Source organism: Dasypus novemcinctus, chromosome 8, assembly GCF_030445035.2.
Source record: "Dasypus novemcinctus isolate mDasNov1 chromosome 8, mDasNov1.1.hap2, whole genome shotgun sequence".
NCBI lineage: Eukaryota > Metazoa > Chordata > Mammalia > Cingulata > Dasypodidae > Dasypus > Dasypus novemcinctus.
Window position 1 is genome coordinate 83,148,923 of NC_080680.1, and position 21,880 is coordinate 83,170,802.

Sequence of the window (21,880 nt, forward strand, 5' to 3'; positions counted from 1 at the left end):
CTTCTTGGTCCTCTTTTCTCGGCCCTGAGTACTCCCAACCCCAGGTAGTCCTAAACGTTTTCTACCCCCCTCCCCCGTGAGGCTATGAGCTCCCTAAGGGAGGCTGCTGGTGGCCAAGCTCGGGGCACACAAACAGGACACCCCACAATGTCCCCCGAGGGCACTCCTGGAACCTGTCTGGGAGGATGCTGTGCAGCCTGCCTTGGGCAATTTGAAACCTAAAGACCCTCCTGCGAGGGCTGGACGGGCCCTTCCCCCACTGTGTCACAGGCGCAGTGGCCTTGCTGGCTGCGGGCCACTCCACCTTCCCCAGTCTCTGAGACCCTCGGCCCCCACCCACCCCTAGCCGCACACCCACAGTCTTTGAAGCCCTCTTTCTCTCATCTGGTCTCGATTCCTTTATAAAAACTCATGAAACTAGAACTTGCAAAGAATCATTCACAGTCCAAAGTGCCTGAAGAACTCTTTTAATGAGATTTTTCAAGACTTTTTCATCCCCTTTCCAGAGACTGGAAACTGTGTCAGAATTTTTTTTTGTTTTTTTTTGCCAATTTCTGAAGTCTCAACCTTTGCTTCCTTGAGGCTGGAATGACTTTGCCCAGGGGTGGCGCTTGGTGCAGGGGCCGACATGTGCAACCGGGCCAGGAGGGAGCCCCCGCTGTAGCAGCCGGGGCAGACAGAGACAGCCCTGCAGCGAGGGAAGGGGGGTGGGGACGTGCTCAGAAGCAACTGGGCAGGAGCTGTGCGAGGCCTTCGCAGGTGAAGGGCACCTCCGGGGTGGGGCAGGGCACGTAGGTGCTGGGGTCGGGGAGCCTCGGGGAACCTGGCTGGACGGGTGGCAGTGGGGGCCGGGCCGCAGATCGGCCTGGAGACCCGCCCGGTCCCCAAATAAAACGGTGTGGCCAACTGCCAGCGGCGGAGCCTTGGGCCAGCCCGGAATCCCCTCTGGGGCTCGGCTTCCCCATCTGCAGAGCTCAGGGGTAGGGCCGGACTGGACTCTGGTCGGGTCTGACCTCGGAGGGCCTTCCCCGTGAGTAAGGACAGCTGGGGATGGGGGGAAAGTCACCGGCCCTGCTGCCGACCTAAGAAGGGTAGAGGATGTGAATCCTGCCCTCGACACCCTGAGGGGCTTTCTTAAGGCACACGTGGGCCTTAGGAACTGTAGAGTGCAGGCGATAGCACAGAGGGAGGGTCAGGTGGGAGTGAGCCCAAGCACACGGCTGGGTGCCGAGGGCGGGAAGTCGGAGGGTAGACTCCTGCAGCTTAAGAAGCCCTTTAGCCGTCCCCTCGTCTCCTTCAGGCTCACGGCAGCCGCTCCCTGGCAGCAACTCCTGAGCTCCAAGCCAGGGACTGTCCACTCTCTGCCCTCCTGGGCCCCCGAGGCCTGCTGTGCAGCCCTGCATGCCACAGGGCTTCACCTCCGTGACGCCAGCCCAGCGCCTGGTACAGAGGGCTCTGATAAGCCGGCTGCTGAGGGGAGGATGGAGGGCTGGACTCGCCCAAATCCCTTCTCCGCGCAGGACACCCTCCACCAGGACTCTCAGTTCCAAGGCCCTCTGGAAGCGGCTGGAGGCGGAGCAGCAGCATAGCTGGAATTCCAAGGCCCTGACCACACTGCACGGGAATGCCATTCCCCACCGCCCCCACCAGGCAGCCCCCACCAGGCAGCCCCCACCAGGCAGCCCCCACCAGGCAGCCCCCACCAGGCAGCCCCCACCAGGCAGCCCCCACCAGGCAGCCCGCAGTGTCAGCCAAAGCCTGCTCCTCAGGTGGCGGCTGGGGCTTGCCCTGAGCAGCTGGGACTCTCTGTCCTGGGGCAGATCCATTTGCGGTCAAGGGAAGTGATGCCCCCGCATGGCTCCCCAAGGGGCAGCCTGGCCCGCCCAGCCCCGGGAGGGCCTAGCCCAGCTCCCCGGGTTTGGGCTTCTCGGGGGAAAGCCGACCAAGTAACATCTGGCCTTTAGGGGGGATCTAATGGCTCAGGACAAGGATGCAGCACTAGATCCTCCTCTCAGTCCCCACGGGAGGAGACCAGGCACCCAAACCACGGCCCCTGATCATTCACTCTGGAGGGGTGCAAGGAGTCAAATCTCAGGCCTGATCGAGTGTTCTTATTTGGGTCCAGGCAAAGTCTCGCTCTGTCTCTCTCGCCTACCTTATGACCTGGAAGAAGCAGGCAATGGAGCCAGAGCTCTCTGAGGACACAGGAGGCTGAGACCACAGACAGGAGCAACCTGGAGTGTCAGAGAACTCCTCGGTGTCAGAGGTGGAGGTTCTCTTAGCAACTCTCTAGTCTGAACCCTCAGGTCCAGAGAGGGGAAGGCACTTGCCCAAGGTCACACAGTACTGGCTTTCAATCAACTTGCAGGGCTGACCAAGAAATTAGAGGCAGGATAGGAATAATACAAGCTATGGTTTGCACTGCCCTAGTTCAGTTATAGGAGTGTTCTGTAAGGTCATCGCCATCTCAGAGCATAGGTGTACACATGAAGGCGCAGTGATTGGCCGAGGCCACCAGCCAGCTGGAAGTGACGCTTTTTCCACTGTACACAGCCGGTACTTCTGGGCCCCTGGACCATCACCCACTGGTTCAAGAACAGGATCAAGAATGCAAAAGGGGCGGTGGACTTGGCCCAGTGATTAGGGCGTCTGTCTACCACAGGGGAGGTCCATGGTTCAAACCCCGGGCCTTCTTGACCCGTGTGGAGCTGGCCCATGCGCAGTACTGAAGCGTGCAAGGAGTGCCGTGCCACGCAGGGGTGTCCCCCGCGTAGGGGAGCCCCACGCACAAGGAGTGCGCCCCGTAAGGAGAGCCGCCCAGCGCGAAAGAAAGTGCAGCCTGCCCAGGAATGGCACCGCACACACGGAGAGCTGACACAGCAAGATGACGCAACAACAACAAAAAGAAACAGATTCCTGTGGTGCTGACAACATAAACGGACAAAGAAGACGCAGCAAATAGACACAGAGAACAGACAACCAGGGTGGGGGGTGGGGGGGGGGGAGAGAAATAAATAAATCTTTAAAAAAAAAAAAGAATGCAAGGGGACCTGCTGTCCATTCCTGGTGAGTGGTCCTGCTCCCCAGGGAACAGCACAAACCAGGGGGCAAAGGCGGCACTGACTCTGATGGGAAAATTCTCCTCTAAGACCCACTTCTGAGGCTGCATTGGGCCTGTTTAACTGAGAAGCACTTTGCACAGGGGATTGTGGGATCCTGCAGGATATCACAGGTAAAATTACTTCCACAACTACTCAGAGACTGCTCAGATGCTCCCTGGCGGGTCCTCCGCCCTGACGCATCCTGGGTTCTCGGCAGGCCTGGGGCAGGGGCTCGGCACTCTCCCAGGGAATGGCTGGGAAGCTCCAGTAGCGTGAACAGCCAGGCGAGGCCCGGGGTGCTCTGTCCCTCCATCCTTCACCGAGGCCCCAGACAACGGGGACTGCAGGAGGAACGGGACTCACCGAGGAGCTTAAGACAGGAGACCGTGAGTGTCTCGGAGGGACTCTGCAGAGGTGAGTCCTGTCTCTGCCACCACCTGCTTCCCTTACCTAGTTCGGCTCAGAAGGGCGTGCTTCACCTTGATGCAGGAAAGTGGCGCTCAGAGATCTCTCTCATTGGCACCTGGGTGGCAGCAAGGTTGTCTCTGGGCCATGAGGGAGGGGTGGCCGTGCTGCACAGAGCAGCGGGGAGTGGAGGACCCCAGGGCCCCTGTCGTCAGGGCCGGCGGTGTGCGCCTCTGCTCCTGCCACGCTCTCCTCAATCCAACTGCAGCTCGTCTGGCTTTGGCAACCTCCAGCCCAGCCTCCCACCTGAGCTGCAGTTCAGCAGCTCTGACTGCCCCACCTGATTCTTTTTTTAAAATATATCTTTGTTTATTTTTAAAAGCTACTTAGATTACATAAAATGTCACATAAAAAAATATAAGGGATTCCCATACACCCGCTCCCCACATTAACAACTTCTTTCATTCGTGTGGCTCATTCATTGCAATGGATGAACACATTTTGAAGCACTGCCACACTGCATGGCACTGTAGTTTACATTCTTTCCCACTCAATTCTATAGGTTACGGCAGGATGTATAACGGCCAGTATCTGTTGTTGCGGTGTCATTCAGGACAATTCCAAGTCCCCAAAATGCCCCCATCTTACACCTCTTTTCCCCTCTCCCCGACCAGCACCTCCAGTGGCCACTGTCTCCACATCAATGATACACTTTCTTCCCCACATGGTTCGTCAACCCGTCAGGTCTGATGGGGGACAATGCAGGACGCCGAGGCCAGCTGCTCTGGGAACGGCTATGTTTCTGCTTCCTTTTGTCCTGAGTGCCCCCCAGCCTCAGTGTGCACACCCCTTAATTCTGAGACAGCTCTGACTGTTTGAAAATCTTTCCTTTCACTGCTCTGGAACCTGCCTGCCCAAACTCCCCTGCCTGGGGACGCCTGTTGGCTCTGCCTCGGGTGGTCCTTGAGAGACCGGTGGTCCCTGCACGCCCCCCTTCTCCAGGTAGCCTGCCCAGGGCCTGGTCCTGCCAATCTCTGCCCCGTCCCCACTGCCCTTGCCCACACTCCACAGTTACTACTGCTCCTCTCAGGTCAGGGCCCAGCAGGCCAGGGGCTCCGTCCTGAGCAGGGAGTGCAGGCCAGTGTCACCGTCGTGGCTGCACCGACCCCGCCTTCTGCCCAGCTGGCACCTCTCTGGGCTCTGCCGACACCCACAGCCCAGTGGGCTCTCTCCAGTAGTGTGGCCTCTGACGAAGGTGAGTAGATGAGGAAGCCAGGAGGAGGGTTGGCATGGGCTGGAGGGTTGGGGTTTATATCCCAATTCTGTCCCTAACTGTGTGTGTCCTGGGAGAGCCCTTCTCTCTCTCCAGGCCTCAGTTTTCCCACCTGTAAAATGGGTTTTAGGTGATCCCTTGGGTTCCCATCCAGCAAGAGCCTGAATGACAAAGCACCCTACGCCAAACCCTTTCCTTACTTCTGGACCCAGGCGTCCTGACAGCAGCCTGTGGGTCAGGATGACCTGGCAGTGTGGAAAGCGGCCAACAGCAGCAAGATTCTTTCCAACCCCACTCACCAGTCATCACAGTCTTTGAGAGACACAAAAATCACTCCCGCCCAAAGAGCAACCTACAGCGTGAGCAAAAGCCATTCTCTCGGCGGCCACGGGTCAGGGGCACGTCAGACAGCCGGCCTCGAGCCCCGGCCCTGCCACAATGGCCCCTCAGTTTCCTCATCGGCAAAACAAGGATAAAATGTTCCCCCTCAGAGGGCTGCTTGAGGTGTGAGAGAGGGCCGAGCCCGCTGGGGACTTTGCAGGGCCCCCAGCTCGCAGCAGGAGTGACAGGTTTAACATAAACCCCAGGAAAAGGCCCCTCCTCCTCTGGAGAGGCAGGGACAGCGACCACAAACACGGCCCTGCATCCCCGGGGGCCAGGAGGAAACTGGAAAAACCGAGGCTCGAAATAACGGGAGCAGGCGAGTTTCGCGGGGGGACACGGCGGCCCACCCCACCGCAGAGGGCGCCGGCTGTGCTGCGCGAGGCCCCTGCGGGCCGTACTCACTTGAGGGAGAGCGAGTAGTCGTGCCTGCTGGTCTGGCTGTTCCGCACAAGGTAGCTGCACTCCTTGCAGAGCCTCAGCAGGTTCTCGGCGTCGCCTCTGCTGATGGCTCCATGATACCATCTGGCGGGAGAGCAGAGGGGTCAACACTCGGCAGGGCAGTGCTCCCCCAGCCCCGACACCCAGCCGGACACTCGGCTCCCTCAGGGCCAGCATCTCGAGCCGCCTCTTTACACGGCAGACGTGCGCTTGTTTGTTAAAGTGTCTCCTGCCTGCTGACCCCAGAGCCTGCCCCCTCACGCGGCCTACATTCTGCGTCGCTGCAGGGAGTCAGACAGGTCAGATAATCCAGCAGCCACGGAGTAGGTCGTACGGCCACTCGTGGTGGGCACCGCTATCCCAAGCAGTGGTCAGGGGAGGTGACACTTCAGAGTGGAACTGGAGGACAGGGAGGAAGCCACGTGGGGCAGACACCAGCTGGAAAAGAGCACTGCTGGCAGGGGGCAAGGCAGCTGGTGCCAAGGCCCTGGGGTGGGAGCGTGCCGGGTGCATTCTGGAACAGCAAGGAGGCCGTTGTGGCTGGAGGGAGGCAGCTGGGAGGGTGGGCAGTGGGGGGGAGGCAGGGAGGTGACGCCCAGGAGATCATGGGGCAGAGCTGGGTCGGGTAGAGCCTGCTGCAGCAGTGGGAACTCCTGATTTCTCAGTTTGAGTGGGACAAGTCACCAGAGGATGCTGCAAGAGGGACATGTGCTGACTTCCTGCGCCATCCGCAGAACAGCGGGTGGTGCTTGCTGCTTAGGATGTGGGGCAGGTGCTGCGAGATGGAGGCACTGTGCTCCTGCCAGATGGGCCTGCTACCGACGGGCGTGGGGGATTCCAGGACCCCTGCCTCTGGACACCACACATGCCGGCACCCCTGCCTCTGGACACCACGCATGCCGGAGATGAGCGGCAGAATCGGGAGGTGGGGGCACAGTTGCTCCCACCTGACGAAACGGGAAGGAACGCTGGTGTTCCAGACTGGAGAAGCAGAAGGTGGAGTGTCAGGGAAAGAGTTAAGACCTAACGTGCCAGTCAGTGGGGTCAGCGCAAATGCATTTGTCTACATTATGGTGTCTCAGGGAAAGCCGGGGGGAGATGGTGAGTGATGGGGCTAGGAGGAGAACCGGGGATGCTGGAGGGGGCAGCAGCTGGCAGCGCCTGCTCAGGGGGGTGACGTGGCCCCGGCGCCGGCCTGGCCACTCACTTCCCAGTGGTCATGCTGCTGAACCAGGAGCTCCATCTTGAGTGAGGACCGTTCTGCCCCCCTCTGCTGATTAAAGGAGACGATGCAAGGGAAGGACTGGTGCAGGGCCTGTGAGGAACGGGTTTCACAAGCAGCTTTGAGCATCGGCAGTGAGAGACTGAACCTGCGGGGGCCTGGGAAGAGCACACGGCTCGGTCTCTAACGATGGCAGGCCCTGCCTGTTGTGTAGGCCGCGCTCTAAACTCCTGGGTGTGAGGGGGATGCTGCCTTCTGCTACCGGCCCAGGTGTGCCCCGCATACGGCACCTCTGCGAGTTCTGGTAAAGAATCGACGCTGTGGGGAGCCGGCTCTGACTCTTACCACGCATGTCCTGCCACTTACAAGGCAGTGAAGGTGATGACGTGACTCCGTCCCTAAAAAACCACTCCTGGCTTTAAAAAGTGAGGGCTGGAGAGCCAATGGGAGAGTCCCCATGGAGAGCCCCGGCTCCTGTCGGAGGGGGATGTGAAGGCATTGCTGGCTGCCCAGGACACGGCCCCTCGCAGTGGGCCGGGCTACAAGCTGGACACCTGGGCACCTGGAGGGAAACGCGGTGGAAGAGGAGGCAGGGGAGCGGGCAGACCGCAGACCCGCCTTCCTGCCCTAAGGTGTACAGAAAGAAGCAGAACATCAAGTTGGAGGTCTGCGTGGGTTGCTGCATAATTAAATTTCCAGCAACACGAAAGGCCCGGGTAGGATATAGAAAGACTACATTACTGCAACTGGGAGAAACAGACAAAGGCAGAGCCAACTGCTCAAATAACAGTTAACAGATTTGGTAAGATTGCCTCCAGGAAACGTCCCTGTGTAATACAACCCCAGTGAGCTGGCAAAAATGTTTTATAAGGAACACAAGTTACAGCTGCTTGAAGCTGAGCCATCCTCCGGGAGGCCCAGAAGTGGTCTCTGGGGAAAGTGCTGCCAGCACTCGCCCCTCTGAGTGCAGTGGCAAGCAGGGCTCTTGGGGGCCTCCGGAGGCCTCTGGGTGCTCGTTAGGGGTGATCCCCGGTGAGTAAACAGGATAAGCTCCCGGTTCCTTCCCCAGCTGCTCTGGCTCCTCCACCCAGAGAGAAAGCCAGGGGACGTGAGGTCAAGGGATCAAAGGAGGCCCAGGTAGAGGGTGGCAGTGAAGGAGCAGAGGGCCCTGGGCAGGGCAGCCACCTCTTGGCAGGAGTCTGGAGACCAAGCCACCGTCATCCATCCCACCCAGCACCCACAAGCCCATCCAGGACCATTTATGGCACCCCTGAGCTCACGAGGCTGATGTAGGGAGATGGCAGGTCGACGGACACAGGAAATAATTTCAAAGGGCGACAAATGCTCTGAATACAGGGCTGGTGAGAAGGCAGTGACTGGGTGGGGGACGTGCCTACTTTAGAACCAATTAGGGGAAACGGACTTGGCCCAGTGGTTAGGGCGTCCGCCTACCACATGGGAGGTCCGCGGTTCAAGCCCCGGGCCTCCTTGACCCGTGTGGAGCTGGCCCATGCGCAGTGCTGATGCGCGCAAGGAGTGCCGTGCCACGCAGGGGTGTCCCCTGCGTAGGGGAGCCCCACACGCAAGGAGTGCACCCCGTAAGGAGAGCTGCCCAGCACGAAAGAAAGTGCAGCCTGCCCAGGAATGGCGCTGCCCACACTTCCTGTGCTGCTGACGACAACAGAAGCGGACAAAAGAAACAAGATGCAGCAAATAGACACAGAGAACAGACAACTGGGGGAGGGGGAGAATTAAAAAAAAAAAAAAGAACCAATTAGGAGGGGGCTGCTCAGGAGATGACATCTGACCTGGGACCTGCATGATGAGAAGGAGCCAAACACACGGAGAGCCCAAGGAAAATCATTCTCTGCAGAGGAAAGAGCCAGTACACAGGTCCTGAGGTGGGAAGGGTCTGGGGGCGTTTGGGGACAGAAAGGTGGCAAGAATGGTGGGAACTCAGAGAGCACTGAGAGTGGGGTGCAGGACGAGGTGAAAGGGGGGCAAGGCCCAGTTACCTGAGGCCTTGGGGGCCAAGGGAAGAAGATTGGATTTCATTCTAAGCACGAGCACAGTGATGGTGGGTTGTGACGAGATGTTACTTGCTCTGGATGACCTTGCAAGAGACCCACCAGGCTGCCCTGAAGAGGGGCCAGCGGGAAGGGGACAGCCAGGTAGGACGCTGCAGCCGCGGTCCAGCGGGAGGAACAGGTGGATTCTGGCTGCGTTTCAGAGAAGTGGCAGCACTTGGTAAAGCACTGGGTGCTGGGTATGAGGGGAAGAAAGGGCATCAGGATGACTTGAGTTGTGGCTTAGCGGCTAGATGGATGTGGGGCTATTTATGAGACGGGAAGGAGCAGGCCTCGAGGAGACCAGGAATCCGGTTCTGGGCACGTTACATTTGAGCTGCCAAGTAGTTCTGGGAGCGGTGTGGGCTGGGGACGTGCATCTGTGAATCATCTCCAGGATCCTGGAAGAGACTTCCTGGGGGAAGCATACAACTGGAAACGGAGCATGGGGAAATCCAACCTCCAGGCAAAGTGGGAGGGAGAGTAGGAAGGCGTGGCTGCGACCGCCACAGCAGCCGGAGTCTCAGAGGGAGCGTGCTGCCACGGGGCCAAGTGCCACTGGGAAAGGTGAGCCGGGAGAGGGCGGAGAAGGTGTGGTGGGAGAGGAGGGAATGGAGGACGAGGGAGGCAGTGAGGAAGTGCTGCCAGATACTGACGGAGCACCTCTTAGGTGTCAGGGATGATCTAGGCACTGGGATGGGAGTGGACCCCGACAAAGGACCCCAGAACTGACCTTCTGTTCCCAAAAGGGGCTGGGGGTAGTACTGGATCAAGGCAACCCTATTTATGTATTTTCTTGTAAGAAGTTGCTGACTGGAACGTGTTTCTGTGCTGATGAAATGATGATGTGGGATGGGGGAGGAGGCGGGAGTGGGGGCACGGGGACAGGCTGAGCAGCCTTTCCACCATCCCAGGCAGGTGGTGGCCAGACGCGTGGCATCCAACAGCCTGTTAGAGCTGGGTGGAAGAGCAGCTCTGAAGCACCGCTCTCCTGGGACGAGCCAGGGCCTCTGGCCAAATGACCCCGGGGGGGAAACGCCGGGGAGGGAAAGCCGGCCTGGACCCTGGGCTTGGCTGCGGGCCTCGTCAGGGTGGAGTGGGAAAGGAAAGGGAGCAGAACCACCCTCTGGGGTCCCCCACTGAGGATGGGCCTGGGGATGGGGAGCGGGTGGTCAGGATGCACATGCAACAGCTCGCAGCCATCCCTGGATCATACTCTGTTTGTTGATTAAAGAGTGCACAGTTTGATTGGAAATAAGCAAAGCCTGCCACCCAATCTGCATGACTGTGAGAAAAGACTAGCACAACACCTGCTGGGCGTGCTCCCCGATGCGCTCTGTGCAGCAGGAGTCGGGCCGCTATGAAGGGAGCTGCAGCCGCCGCAGACTACAGCATATGCTCCAAAGGGCACACGTGACACCTTTTGCAAGACCCTGCGTGCTGCTTGCCGGGTGAGCGTTTCCTGGGAGGGGTGCACCCCTGGTCATGCTGAGACCAGAGCCCCAGCCGGAGGGCAACAGATGACACAGGCCCCATTGTGCTTAGTGCCTGCTCCTCACCACGGCCTGCTCTGGCTGGGAGTTGTGCTAAGGGTGGGGGATGAGAAGCCTGAGAGGAAAGAGAAGCCACGGGACAGAGAGGGGTCCAAGGGTGGGCTGCAGTGCAAGCCCCACCTCTGCACACTGAGGTCCCAGTCAAGGCAATGCACCTCTCTGAGCCCAAAATTTCCTCAGCGGTAAAATGGAGATGAGAACCTGACTTACTGCACATATGCTTGTGAAGAGATGACACACCCACCAGCACCAACAATATGAGGTCCCTGCTCTATTTTTTTTTTTTTTTTTTTTTTGGAACAATGGGGATTTAGTAGCTTACAAAGCTTAGCGTTTTTATGCTGAGAAAATTGTCCAAATCAAGGCATCATAAGATGTTTTCTCCCCGAAAACCAGCTCCCGGCCACCCTGGACTCCTCTGTCCAAGGCACATGGTGGCACCTGCTGGTCACTCCTCTCTCTTCAGGGTTTTACTGCTTTCAGCTTCTTGCTGCTGGGCTCACGTTCTCTCTTTCTCTCCATATTCACCCCATTTATAAAGGGCTCCAGCAAGATGCTTAAGACCCACCCTGGGCTATGCCTTAACTGAAGTGACTTAATCAAAAGTTCCTACTTATAATAAGTTTACACCCACAGGAACAGATTAGCTGTAAGAACATGACTTTCTGGGATATATATAGTTTCAAGCCAGCACACCAGGTACTAACACTTCATTTTCCAGCTTGTTTTTAATCTTTCAATGTTTCTATACAAAAGGTGTAGGTTTTTTGCATCTTTAAAAGACCAGGGTATGGGGGAGGGATGCAAACCAAATAGCAGAAGCTCACTGCAGCCCAGGTGTGTGGTGTGGGGGAGAAACTGGCAAAACTATCGGGGGGCAAATTCGCAGACTGACTGCTGGGTTCCTGGAAGGGATGGGGAGCCACAGGGTTTCAAGAGCCAGAGCAGCCCTGTAAGGTGGGTGTGGACATGAGGGGGCTGCACACAGGGAGGACTTGGTAGGGGAGGGGGCGTGGCAACCGAAGCCGAGGAGAGAGGGCACTAAAGGGCCAACCCAGCTGGGATGGGCAGAGGTGAGGTGGCAAAGGGGTGAGAGGGCTGGGGACAGCCTGGATGAGACCTGGCTGCCAACCGGAGATGGGGACTCTCTGGAAGAAGGAAGGGGCTGAGAAAACCCTAACTGAAAGCATCTTGCCCAAAGATAATCAGATGTGGAACAAAAGCATCTCTGCAGCTAGAAAAGAAATCAACCGGGAACAGGATTTAGTGTACACTTAGCCTCTTAAGAACTTATTTGCTGCCTGGTGAAAGGTGCAATGAGAATGTGAGAGGCAGGGGTGACCTGCAAAGACGCTGCTGCAGCCCTGTTACTAGCCATCAAAGGTAAGGTGGCCATGCAGCACACAGAGAAAAGCACAGGGCGAGGAATCAGGGGACACAAGTCCGGGATCCTGGCCCTGCCAAGGACTTGCTGTGGCTTTGATCTGGGAGCCTCAACCCACCCATCTGGAAGCAAAGGGGGGTGAATAAAAGACCCCTTAGCACCAACATTCTCTGAGACTGTGACTTTTTAAGCCATGATAAAGAAAATAAAGGAAAGAGCAGTAATGAGATGAACTGGGAGCCAAGGCTGGGTTTTGCTCCCTTCAGAACTTACATTTGCTTCTCCAGCGGGATGGCAGGATCCACTCTCTCGCCCAGGATCCCACAGAACTCGGGGCTCCCGTGTTTGATGGGCTTGAAACCCCCTCCAGGAGCGCGAAGCTGGCGCCGGCGGTCCCGGGAAGGCGAGGGGGACGACTGCCGCTTCTCGCTGCCATTAAACTGGGCTGTGGGGGAGAAAGAGAAAGGGCACACTTACCTGGCGCTCAGCCCAGGAGCTCCCTGGTGGCAGTCAGAGCTCAGAGTGACGGTCAGCCGTGCTAGCTGGGACTTTACAGTGCACAGGAACAGGAGTTTCTGGCAATGAAAAAACATGGCTCGACAGATTTGGCTTCCTGAGACAGGTCATCCAGGTGCTGTCAAAGGCAGATGGCGAGTTCATCTGGCAGGAATCCCTCTACCGCACACCCCATTCCAGAGGGGCTTGGCACACCCAAGGGGACTCAATCCCTTGGGCAGGCCTCTGGGGAGAAAGCTGCTCCTCATATTGTGCCAAAAACACATGTCCAAGCGGTTCTTCTCTTTTTGCCAGCCACCAGGAGTTGCAATGGCCCCATCTGCCCCCTTCCCCTAGAACAGCCCTTTAGAGAGGTCCAGATGGGGGCCACGCTGTGTCCACAAAGTCTGTTCTTCATTTAGTCCCCCTGAGTGGGCCCCAGACCCCAGCACCTGGGTGAGGCTGGAGCACTGGGCCTGGGCGAGCATCGCTCACCGCCACCGCTTGAGGAGGACACCCGTGAGGGAGCTCACAGAGAACAAAGCGCCGAGCTGAAACTGCAGTTGTTAGAAGGGTTCCCGGAGGCCAGCTAGTCCACCTTGCAAGTTCTCTCTGTGGGCCTCAGTTTCCTCCTCTGCTGAATGGAGGTAATACCAGTATGTGCCTCGTGGGGCCTTGAAGGTTAAATCAGGTGAAGCACAGAGCCACCGTAAATGCTAGCTACTGTTGTCACTATAAATACTGAGTTTCACAGGGGTTGTGTCTGCTCAGTGCAGACATGCCCCGAGGCCCACCTTGGAAGATACCACACGACCCCTCTGAGCCTCCGCTCCCCATACACTGCCTGCGTCCCCAGGCTGCCATGGACACCCGGGGCCGCCCCGCAGAACTAGGCTCCTGAGGCTGTGCCCAGCTGCAGGCCTGCCGCACAAGCGCAGACATCTCCCCTCTAGCCAGGGAGCAGGGAGGCGGCAGGGAGCAGGGAGGCGGCAGGGAGCAGGGAGGCGGCAGGGAGCAGGGAGGCGGCAGGGCGCAGGGAGGCGGCAGGGCGCAGGGAGGCGGCAGGCCACCCTCTGCTGCCAGCCAGCCCACTCCAATCCACCCTCAGGCTCACACAAAGTGGCTGGGAAACCCCAGCGCTGCTTGTGCCGAGGCACCTGGACTGTCTCGCCCCCTCTTCCACCCCACTGTCCATCTGATTGACTCCACTCTTCCTTTCTATTAGTCAGGGTTCTCTAGGGAAACAGAATCAACAAGGGATATCTGTTGATAAGAGACTTATCAGAGTCTCTCACGCAGCTGTGGGGATGCACAAGCCAGGTTCCGCAGGCAGGCTGCAACCAGGGACTGCAATGGAAGTCCAATGAAGGTTCCTGAGGAGTTCCGGGAGACGTTGGCTATCCAAAGACCAGCAGGGAAATTCTCATTCAATGCTGGAATCACTTCCCCTTTTAAGGGATTCAACTGATTGGATTAAGCATCACTCATGGCTGATGGCAATCTCCCTGACTGATGTAATTGTAATCAGCTGTTTATAATTTACCACTGCAGTAAAGTCAATGGTGACTAAAGTCCATAAATGCCCTTGTATTACAGTTAGCCCAGTGCTTGCTTGACCAAACAATTGGGCACAATTACCTGGTCGAGTTGACACAATAGCCCAAGCATCACATCCTCCTTGCCTCATCTTCTCCAGGAAACTTTGCCTGACCTTATCCCCTCCCCAGACTCACAGTGGTCACAGTCCAAGGTAGCCCACCCCCCAGGCTCCTTGTCCCGCTCCCCATGAGACCTGACACCCCTTGAGGGCTGTACCACATCTGCCCCCATTCTCCAGGCTGAGCACAGCTCCTGCCACATTACAGGAGCTCAACAGGATGACTTAATGAGCTGCTATTTTTCTTTTTTTGGGGGGGAAAAATCAGTTTTCGTACCAGATAAATTGGATAAAACCTAATAACATCCTAGTCAACACTGTAATTCCCCGCTGAATTAATTTATATATTCACCTGCAAGCTTAATAATATAGCCATATATTTTAGCAAGAACAGGTGGTGATGAATGACAGGCTTAATTAGGCAAATCATTTCACCTAAAATAAAAATATACAGATTCCAAGTACAGTGATTCAGCAGCCAAAAATAAATAAAAAAAATTTAAAGAACAAAAGCTCTAAACACAACTGCTTTCATTCCCTCTAATTAAGTCTCTCTTTAATTTGCAATGTAAAACGGCAATGATCTTAATTTAGTGATTTTTCTGCAAAAGATGAAGACACAATCCCTCAAAAGAATATCTGCATTTGGAGGGAAAAAAATGTCACTCCTGTGAGTCGTTAGAATGACAGAACCTAAGTGCTTCCATCTCTTGGCAATTAAAAACGGAAGTCGGAATCCTGCAGGAGGGGCACGAGACTCGGCCAGGGGGGCACAAACTCCGTTTGCCTCTGGCTGTGATGAGGGGGCCCAGACCCCAGACCCCAGGAGGGAGCAGGAGGGGGGCTGTTCAACAGCCTCCAGGGCTTGGTGGGCCACTGCCCACCCCACCCCCCACTCCAGGGGCAGCCCGGGGGCCCTTCGCGAGGCCTCCTTTGGAGCAGTCCCAGCTCAGGCACCCCCACCCTCGGGGAGGCTTTCCCTGGGTCCCTAAGATGATAGATTCTGCATTCCTGGTGAAGCCCCCAACTCCAGGCATTGGCCTCCGAAGCTGCTGGTCCCCTTTCTACTTGTATTACAGAATCTCTACCCGTCAGGCCTGAGGTTCGGTCGCTGCCCACCATGGAGATGGCATCTGAGGCACCTACGTTGGCTCTAACCCTCATGATAACCCGTCAGAGAAGGCGAGCAAGACCTCCCCCAGGGTCCCACAGCTGGGGGGCAGGCCGAGGTCCCCACCGGGACTGCCTGCCCTCAGGGCCCAGGGAGCCGCCCCTCCCGCCCCACGGGGACCTCTGCAGGGCGGTCAGGAGGGAGCTGTGCTTCCCTCAGCTGGCGTCTCCGCAGTGACCTTGCCCCTCCAGGGCTGGACTCACCACCCTCCAGCTTCATCGACATGATGTCTAGAAGGCTCGTGGTCTGGCGCCAACACCCCCCCCCCCAGCAAAGCTGCCCCTGGTCTTGCCTGCTGAGAGCTAACCTCTCCCTCTGGGTGGGGCTCGGAGCACTTGCCCCTTCCCTTGTAGCTCAACCAGCACCCAGGGCACTCTCCCCTGAATCAGCCAGGGGGTCCTGTGGCGGCAGCGCCTGGGATTTATTTTATTTCTCTTTAAATAGTCTCTTATCTGCTTCCACACCTACCACAGTATCTAGCGGGGAGTAGGTATTTAATAAATGCTTGCTAAGATGAAATAAATGCATTCCTTCAAGTTCTTTCTCCTTCCTGACCACCATGTGGAGCTTGCCAGAGGGAGCAAGCTCCAAAAAGCAAAAGGCCTTGAAAAAGCAAAGTCCCTTAGACTCAGGAACCCTCGCTGGCTCCCCAGTGCCCCAGGATGAAAAGCAGACTCCTTACTCAGGCAGAGTCCTCAGTGACTTAGCTCCAACCTGTGCTTCTGGATGCATCATCCTGCAGAAAAACCCCTTGCGTTCCACCTCTGAGCTCCAGTCACAAAGCACGGCCAATCCCCAAACCTATCATCTGCCTCTCTGCCTCGGCTGTACCCATCCTTTGGAAGCCCTTTCTTCGCTATCTCTGTTTGTATAATCCCAGTTATTCTTGTGAGTTCAGCTCCAGTGCTTCTTCCTGGGGGAAGTTTTGTCCTAGACCCAAGTAGAATATATTTCTCCCCCCCCCGAGCCCCACGGTCCCTTGTCTACGCCGCAGTCCCCAGCTCTGGTCTAGTACAGTGAGGTATGCAGGTTTGGCATTGTGGGAAGGATGTGGGCTATGGAGACAGGAAGACCTAGGTTTGAATCCTGCCCCTGCCACTTATTGTGTGACTTTGGGCAGTTTTTAAACCTCTCTGAGCCTTGGCTGCTTTGTGTGTAAAACAGGGCCAACATTACCCACACTTGAAGGGACTGTGGAGGTGGTTGGGCCCCTGGAAACGGTGGTCCCCTCCTTCCTGCCTCCACTCCATGTTCAGTACAGCTCACCTTCAGGCCCACAAAAGCATAAAGTGCCTTGTACCAGAAACCAGCTTCTATTTCCCCGGCCCCTGCTGGAATTGCCGACTAGACCAGGAGTTCCACGGCGATAGCCCATTTCATTCTGTTTTGTTCAAGGCTGAGTCCACAGTACCTGGAATAGTGCCCGACTTCACATTTATCTACATCCATATCGATATCCATATCCATCTGTATCTACCTACACCTGCACCTGTATCGTACGTCTGCAATGTGTGTTGAGGGAATGACTCCCTACCCAGCCCGAGACCATAAAACCTCCATTCACCATCAACAAAGGGACTGCTTCACCTTTACTGGGTGCTTCCTGTGCACGGCGGCCGTGGACCTCACGCGGGTGTTCTCTTCTAACCCTCACAGGGGCCCTATGCGGTAGGTGCACTTAGTGTCCACGTTTTCACTAACGAGGCCTGGTGCGGTCAAGTCGTTCGCCCCAGCTGTTACAGGAGCGGCTGCCACGCCAGGCGGCGGCCTCCAGCGCGCAGCCTCTGACCCCTCTGCTTTGGGATTCCAGCCCCAGGCACCCTCCCTCCCCTGGGCTACCCCAGGAGGTCCGGGGGGCAGTCTGTGGCCCTGAGGACAGAGACCATGCAAGGGAACTGGGGGCAGCAAGGGCAGGAGAGGCCTGCAACAGCACCCTGCCTACCCGGGGACAGATAGCCTGGACGCCAAGACCCTCCCTGTCCTCCAGTACAGGGCAGAGTCCTTTTTAAGTGGAGGCAATGAGAATTACATCGATTAAAAAACAAGGTACTGTATGGAGACAGCGAGTCTCTGTGGGAAAGCCTGACATGACTGTGGGCCCTGGAGAGATTTCCAGGCCTGCTGTTTGTTCATGGATATCACATTTTTTCCAAAGAAACAAGGGTTCCTTCAGAACAGAGTTGAGGTGCCCAAGGCAGCCCTTCTCCAAGGAGTCCGTGGAGCTCAACTTGTCCACATGCCCGCAGCCAGGCGAGGACCCTGGGTGTCTGTGGGGAGCAAGGCCCGGGTTGTGGGTGGGGAGGCTGAGGGGGCTGCTTCCCTGGGCAGTGCTGAGGCCCTAAGAGGGGCAAGGAGGCCAGACTGCGGTTGGGGGGCGGGGCGCAGACCACAGGACACTGCACTCTATGAAAATGCCGTACATCTTCACAGCAACACACAAACTTTCTGAAGATGAAAACTGTTCCCATAATGGTTCTCTGCTGTTTCAGCTTTCAGAACACACGCCTGTGTCGTCCTGTCCGATCCCCACAAACACACAGCGAGGGGCACGTTAGCCTTCCATTCGGCAGATGGAGACGCTGAGGCCCAGAGGTGATGCCTGCCTGGGGGCCTGACGCTTCCCCTGCAATCAGGTGGGAAGAGCACAGGCTGCTCAGCAAATGTTTGGTCTGCATTTCCAGGATCGCCAACAAGAGGCCTCTGTGCTCATGTCACAGACACACGCGGGCTCCGGGGCACAGCGCTGCCACCCAGCCTGGGAGGTGCCGAGAACAGAGTCCTCATTGTGAGGGCAGGCGGCCGGCCACTCCCCACGGGGTGGGCCATCCGCGGGAAGGCTGGGGAAGGCTGGGCAGGCGCCGGCCGCATTCTGGGCAGAAGCACCCCACAGGCAGTGTGCTCCCACTGCTGGCTGCAACGCCCCTGCCCCGGGGGCTGCTGCTAGGTTACACGGAATCCGAAGGTAGATTCTCACCAAAATGATGACTAGGTAACCCAACCGCAGAAGACCTCTCAGTCGCCAAAGCAAGCAATCGTCACCATAACTTTTTTAAAAAGATTTATTTATTTATTTCCCCATTCCCCTTTTCCTCCCCCCGCCCTGCCGCTTTTGCGGTCCTGTATCCACTCACTGTGTGGTCTTCTGTATCTATTTCTCTTTTGTTCTTCTCTTCTTATTTTTTCTCTTCTAGGATTGATTCACCAGGATTCGATCCTGGGGACCTCTAATGTGGAGAGAGGTTCCCTGTCAACTGCACCACCTCAGTTCCTGGTCTCTGCTGCGCTTCACCTTGACTCTCTCCTTTGTCGCTCTTTTGTTGCGTCATCATCTTGCCGTGTGACTCACGTGCGTGGGCACGTTTCAGCGTGGCACAATGCATATATCTCCCTTTTTGTTCTGAAAGCTGCTTATTGAAATATAACATTCACTCAGAAAAAGAGACAAATCGTTAAGTATGTACCTGGTGAATTTTCACCAAGTGTGCCCATCCAAGTAAGCAGCGTGCAGTTGCAAAAATGGCACGTTATCGGCCTGAGACCTCTAGGAGAGGGCTTCCCTGACTTCTAACATCCAGGTGAACTCTGCCTGTTAGCGAACTTCATGTGAAAGGATCCTGTTGTCTATATTCTTTGTTTAGCTTCTTATTGCAGTAGAATTCATGTTATAGATGAGAATCCAAGGTATGGATCCTTTTCTGACTCACCCAAAGTCAACAGCTAGACTTGAACTGGGTGAGTTCAGCATCAATGCTCTCTGCAGTGCAATACGTGCTCAACAATGAGTCACAAGGGCAGCGATATACTGCACCCTCACCGTGCCCCGTCTCGGCCAAGCACTGCACATGCACATCTCATCACATCCAACAGTCCTACGAGGCAGTGCCCGTTACCATACCCACTTCACGGATGAGGGAATGGAGACACAGACACGTCAAGCAACTTGCCCCAGGTCACACTGCTAGCAAGTGGTGGCCCAGGGATTTAGGCCCAGATCCCGGCTCAGGACCTGAGTTCCTGTGCACGCTGCCAGCTCTGGGCATGCCCACCTGTCCAACAGAGAGAGGGGGGTCTGCTCATGCCTGATGCAGTTGGGTCTCAGGACAGTTGTACCCACAGACACTCAGGCTCTTAGAGCCCAGGAAAGTGGCTTTTTCTTCTTTCCACAAGCCAGAGAGGACCTGCATGGAACAGGCTGGACATTTGTGAAATGACTCTCCCACCCAAAAGCCCAAAAGCCCAGCCCTGCTGTGTGTTTCTGCTGCTGCCCCAGAGAGAGGGAAGACGGCAGAGACAGAGGGGACCAGCCAGGGGCACAGACGCGGCTGTCACGGGGCTGCCTGCCACCCACGGCTCACCAGCCCCTCCCTGCGTGGCAGCCAGCTTCCCGAGCTACCCGTGGTAGTCAATGGCCAAATGAAAACGCCCCTCCCCTGCAGGTCTCTGCAAGCCTCATTTGCAGAGGAGACAGGTATACATCCTAAAAGAATGGATATGAAAACAAGCCATCTTCATGAGTAGGCCATGGGACTATCTGTGTATACTAATGCCCGGAAAAGAAATCTGGCTTGATTTTTTGAGACCCGATCTCCTCTAATCTAACACACATCTGAGTGTTTATCATGTGCACCGATGTAGGTTCAGACACAGGTCTGAACTAGGCAGGTAGGGTCTCTCTCCTCGTGGAGCTTATTAGCTCAACCCACATGAACTTCTCTGATCTGCCAAACGGAAGAGCAAAGATATTCTATTAGGACTTTGTTTCCCCCCCACACACAGAAGACAAAGGCAGTTGAAGGAGCTTTTCCAGCCATATAATTAGCAGATGAACCAAAGCTATTAAAGGCTGGTGTTTTTCATTTTTTTTAAGGTTACTAAATGAATTCATTCATATGTCAAATAGAAAAACCAACTGGAAAAACCTGTCCCTCAGTAACATATTAGCCAAAGGAAGCGAGTGATCCCAGTTTGCTCATTTAAACCCCCCTTTTCTAGGACCTGCTGTTCACACGTGTTAAACATTAATTACAACTGTTACTCATTACATAGCAAAAAGCTCCCGGTACAAACACAATTGTTAATTTCCTTACAGGCCCACGGCATTCTGGGAGACTGTACAGGGGACGGGAAGCACCGTGGGGACCCGAGTGGAGCCAGGGATGGGGAGGGGGCAGGCCAGGGAGGAGGGGGCGTACGGCTAGGGGAGTCGGCTGGTGGCCAGGACGAAGGTTCCCGGAGGGGCCCTCTGCAGAGGCCGAGCCTGTTTATGGGGAGCACACCAGGATGAGTCACAGGGTTCAGTGGGAACAGCAAGTCCAGAGGAAGAGCAGCATCACCAGATCCAGAGCATGTGTCCCTGAACGATGTTGACAGTGACAAGTCACGAGGGCCACATGTAGTGGGCTCAATCGCTTCTGCCTCCTTGCCAACCAAGCCCACCTCAAAAGATGCAGGAAGGTTCAAACCAGCCTTTTCACGCTCATGCCCCTTTAGCTGCTGCATCAGGTATTGTAAATTTGCCAGTTGAACAGGGTGACTCAAATTGCTCAGGAAACAGAAATACTGAGGCCCTTCCTCTGCCTTTTTAGCCTCATTTGTTGAGGCTGGGAAGTGTCACAACTCAAAAAGGTGCCCGGCTAAGAAATAAACACTGCAGCATTAACACCCTTGGAGCTTATGGTGACAAGTGTGTATCTGGTTGTTCCAGAATATGCCAATGTACACCCGTATGGTGTGGGAGGAGCATGGGGGGGGGGAGGAATGGGTGTGTGTGTTCCAACACAACCTTGGAAGAGTGTAGGGAAGGAACTGGATGCATGAAGGAAAGCTTCCTAGAGGAGGTGACGTTGGCATACCCCGAGCTGGGCCATCTCCTCCCTCATCACACTCCACCCACAATCTAACATGGTATGCTTGAGGCCAGGGGCTCCCCAAGTGTGAGCTTCCTACCAGCAGCAGAAGCAGCAGCATCACCTGGGAACTTTCAGGTTTCGCCCCCAGAACTTTCAAACCAGGAACTCAGGGAAAGACTCAGCAATCTGCTTAGTGCTTGATGCATGTCAAGTCTGAGACTTGAAGTCTCAACCCACAAATACGTCATACCTAGAATAAGGAGGGAGGCAGGAGGGGAGAGAGACAGTAGGGACCCTCTCACACCCAGGGGGCCCAATCCTTGGGGGGCAAATGAATGAAGACAGGAAGAGCCATGTGGCCCATGGTTCGAATAACTGCTGGAGCTGAGACTGAGGATTCCCCACAGAAGTGCTTCTTTCTACACCTGCCATGCTTCTCACCACCAGGTATAACTGGGAATGAGCTCTGTGAACAGGCCCTCTGTGCCCTCTAGGTACCTCTCTATGCAGTACTGCTTTTATATGAAATTAAATCATATTTAATACAGCAGACCTTCCCTGAACACCAATAACAATCTTTCACAAACCTTTACGGCTCACAAAGTCTTTCCATCCAGACTTTTCCCCTTGGTCAACGAGGTCCCGGCGTGACAGGACTTATGACTACTCTCATTTTACAGTGGGGAAACCAGGCTCAGGGAGCTTCAACAGTGTGCCTGAGGTCCCGCAGCTGGCGGAGCTGGCATGTGAACTGAGGACTGTCTGACTCCTTCTACTGCCCCATCGAGCTCCAACACACAAGACACCAGCCTAAGCTTTCTAGGGCAGAGCCACCTGCCAAGTACTAGCAGGGAGACAGCACCCAGAACCACCACACTGGGC

General features: G+C 56.1%; 1 protein-coding gene across 1 annotated transcript in view; it reads right to left on the reverse strand.

Moving 5' to 3' along the window:
• SHB (SH2 domain containing adaptor protein B) overlaps positions 1–21,880 on the reverse strand; it is a 124,299-nt gene that overhangs the window by 21,212 nt on the left and 81,207 nt on the right. Inside the window, 2 exon segments of the mRNA XM_058302099.2 lie at positions 5,566–5,685; positions 12,100–12,271. Of these exon segments, the coding sequence (XP_058158082.1) occupies positions 5,566–5,685; positions 12,100–12,271 (292 nt within the window).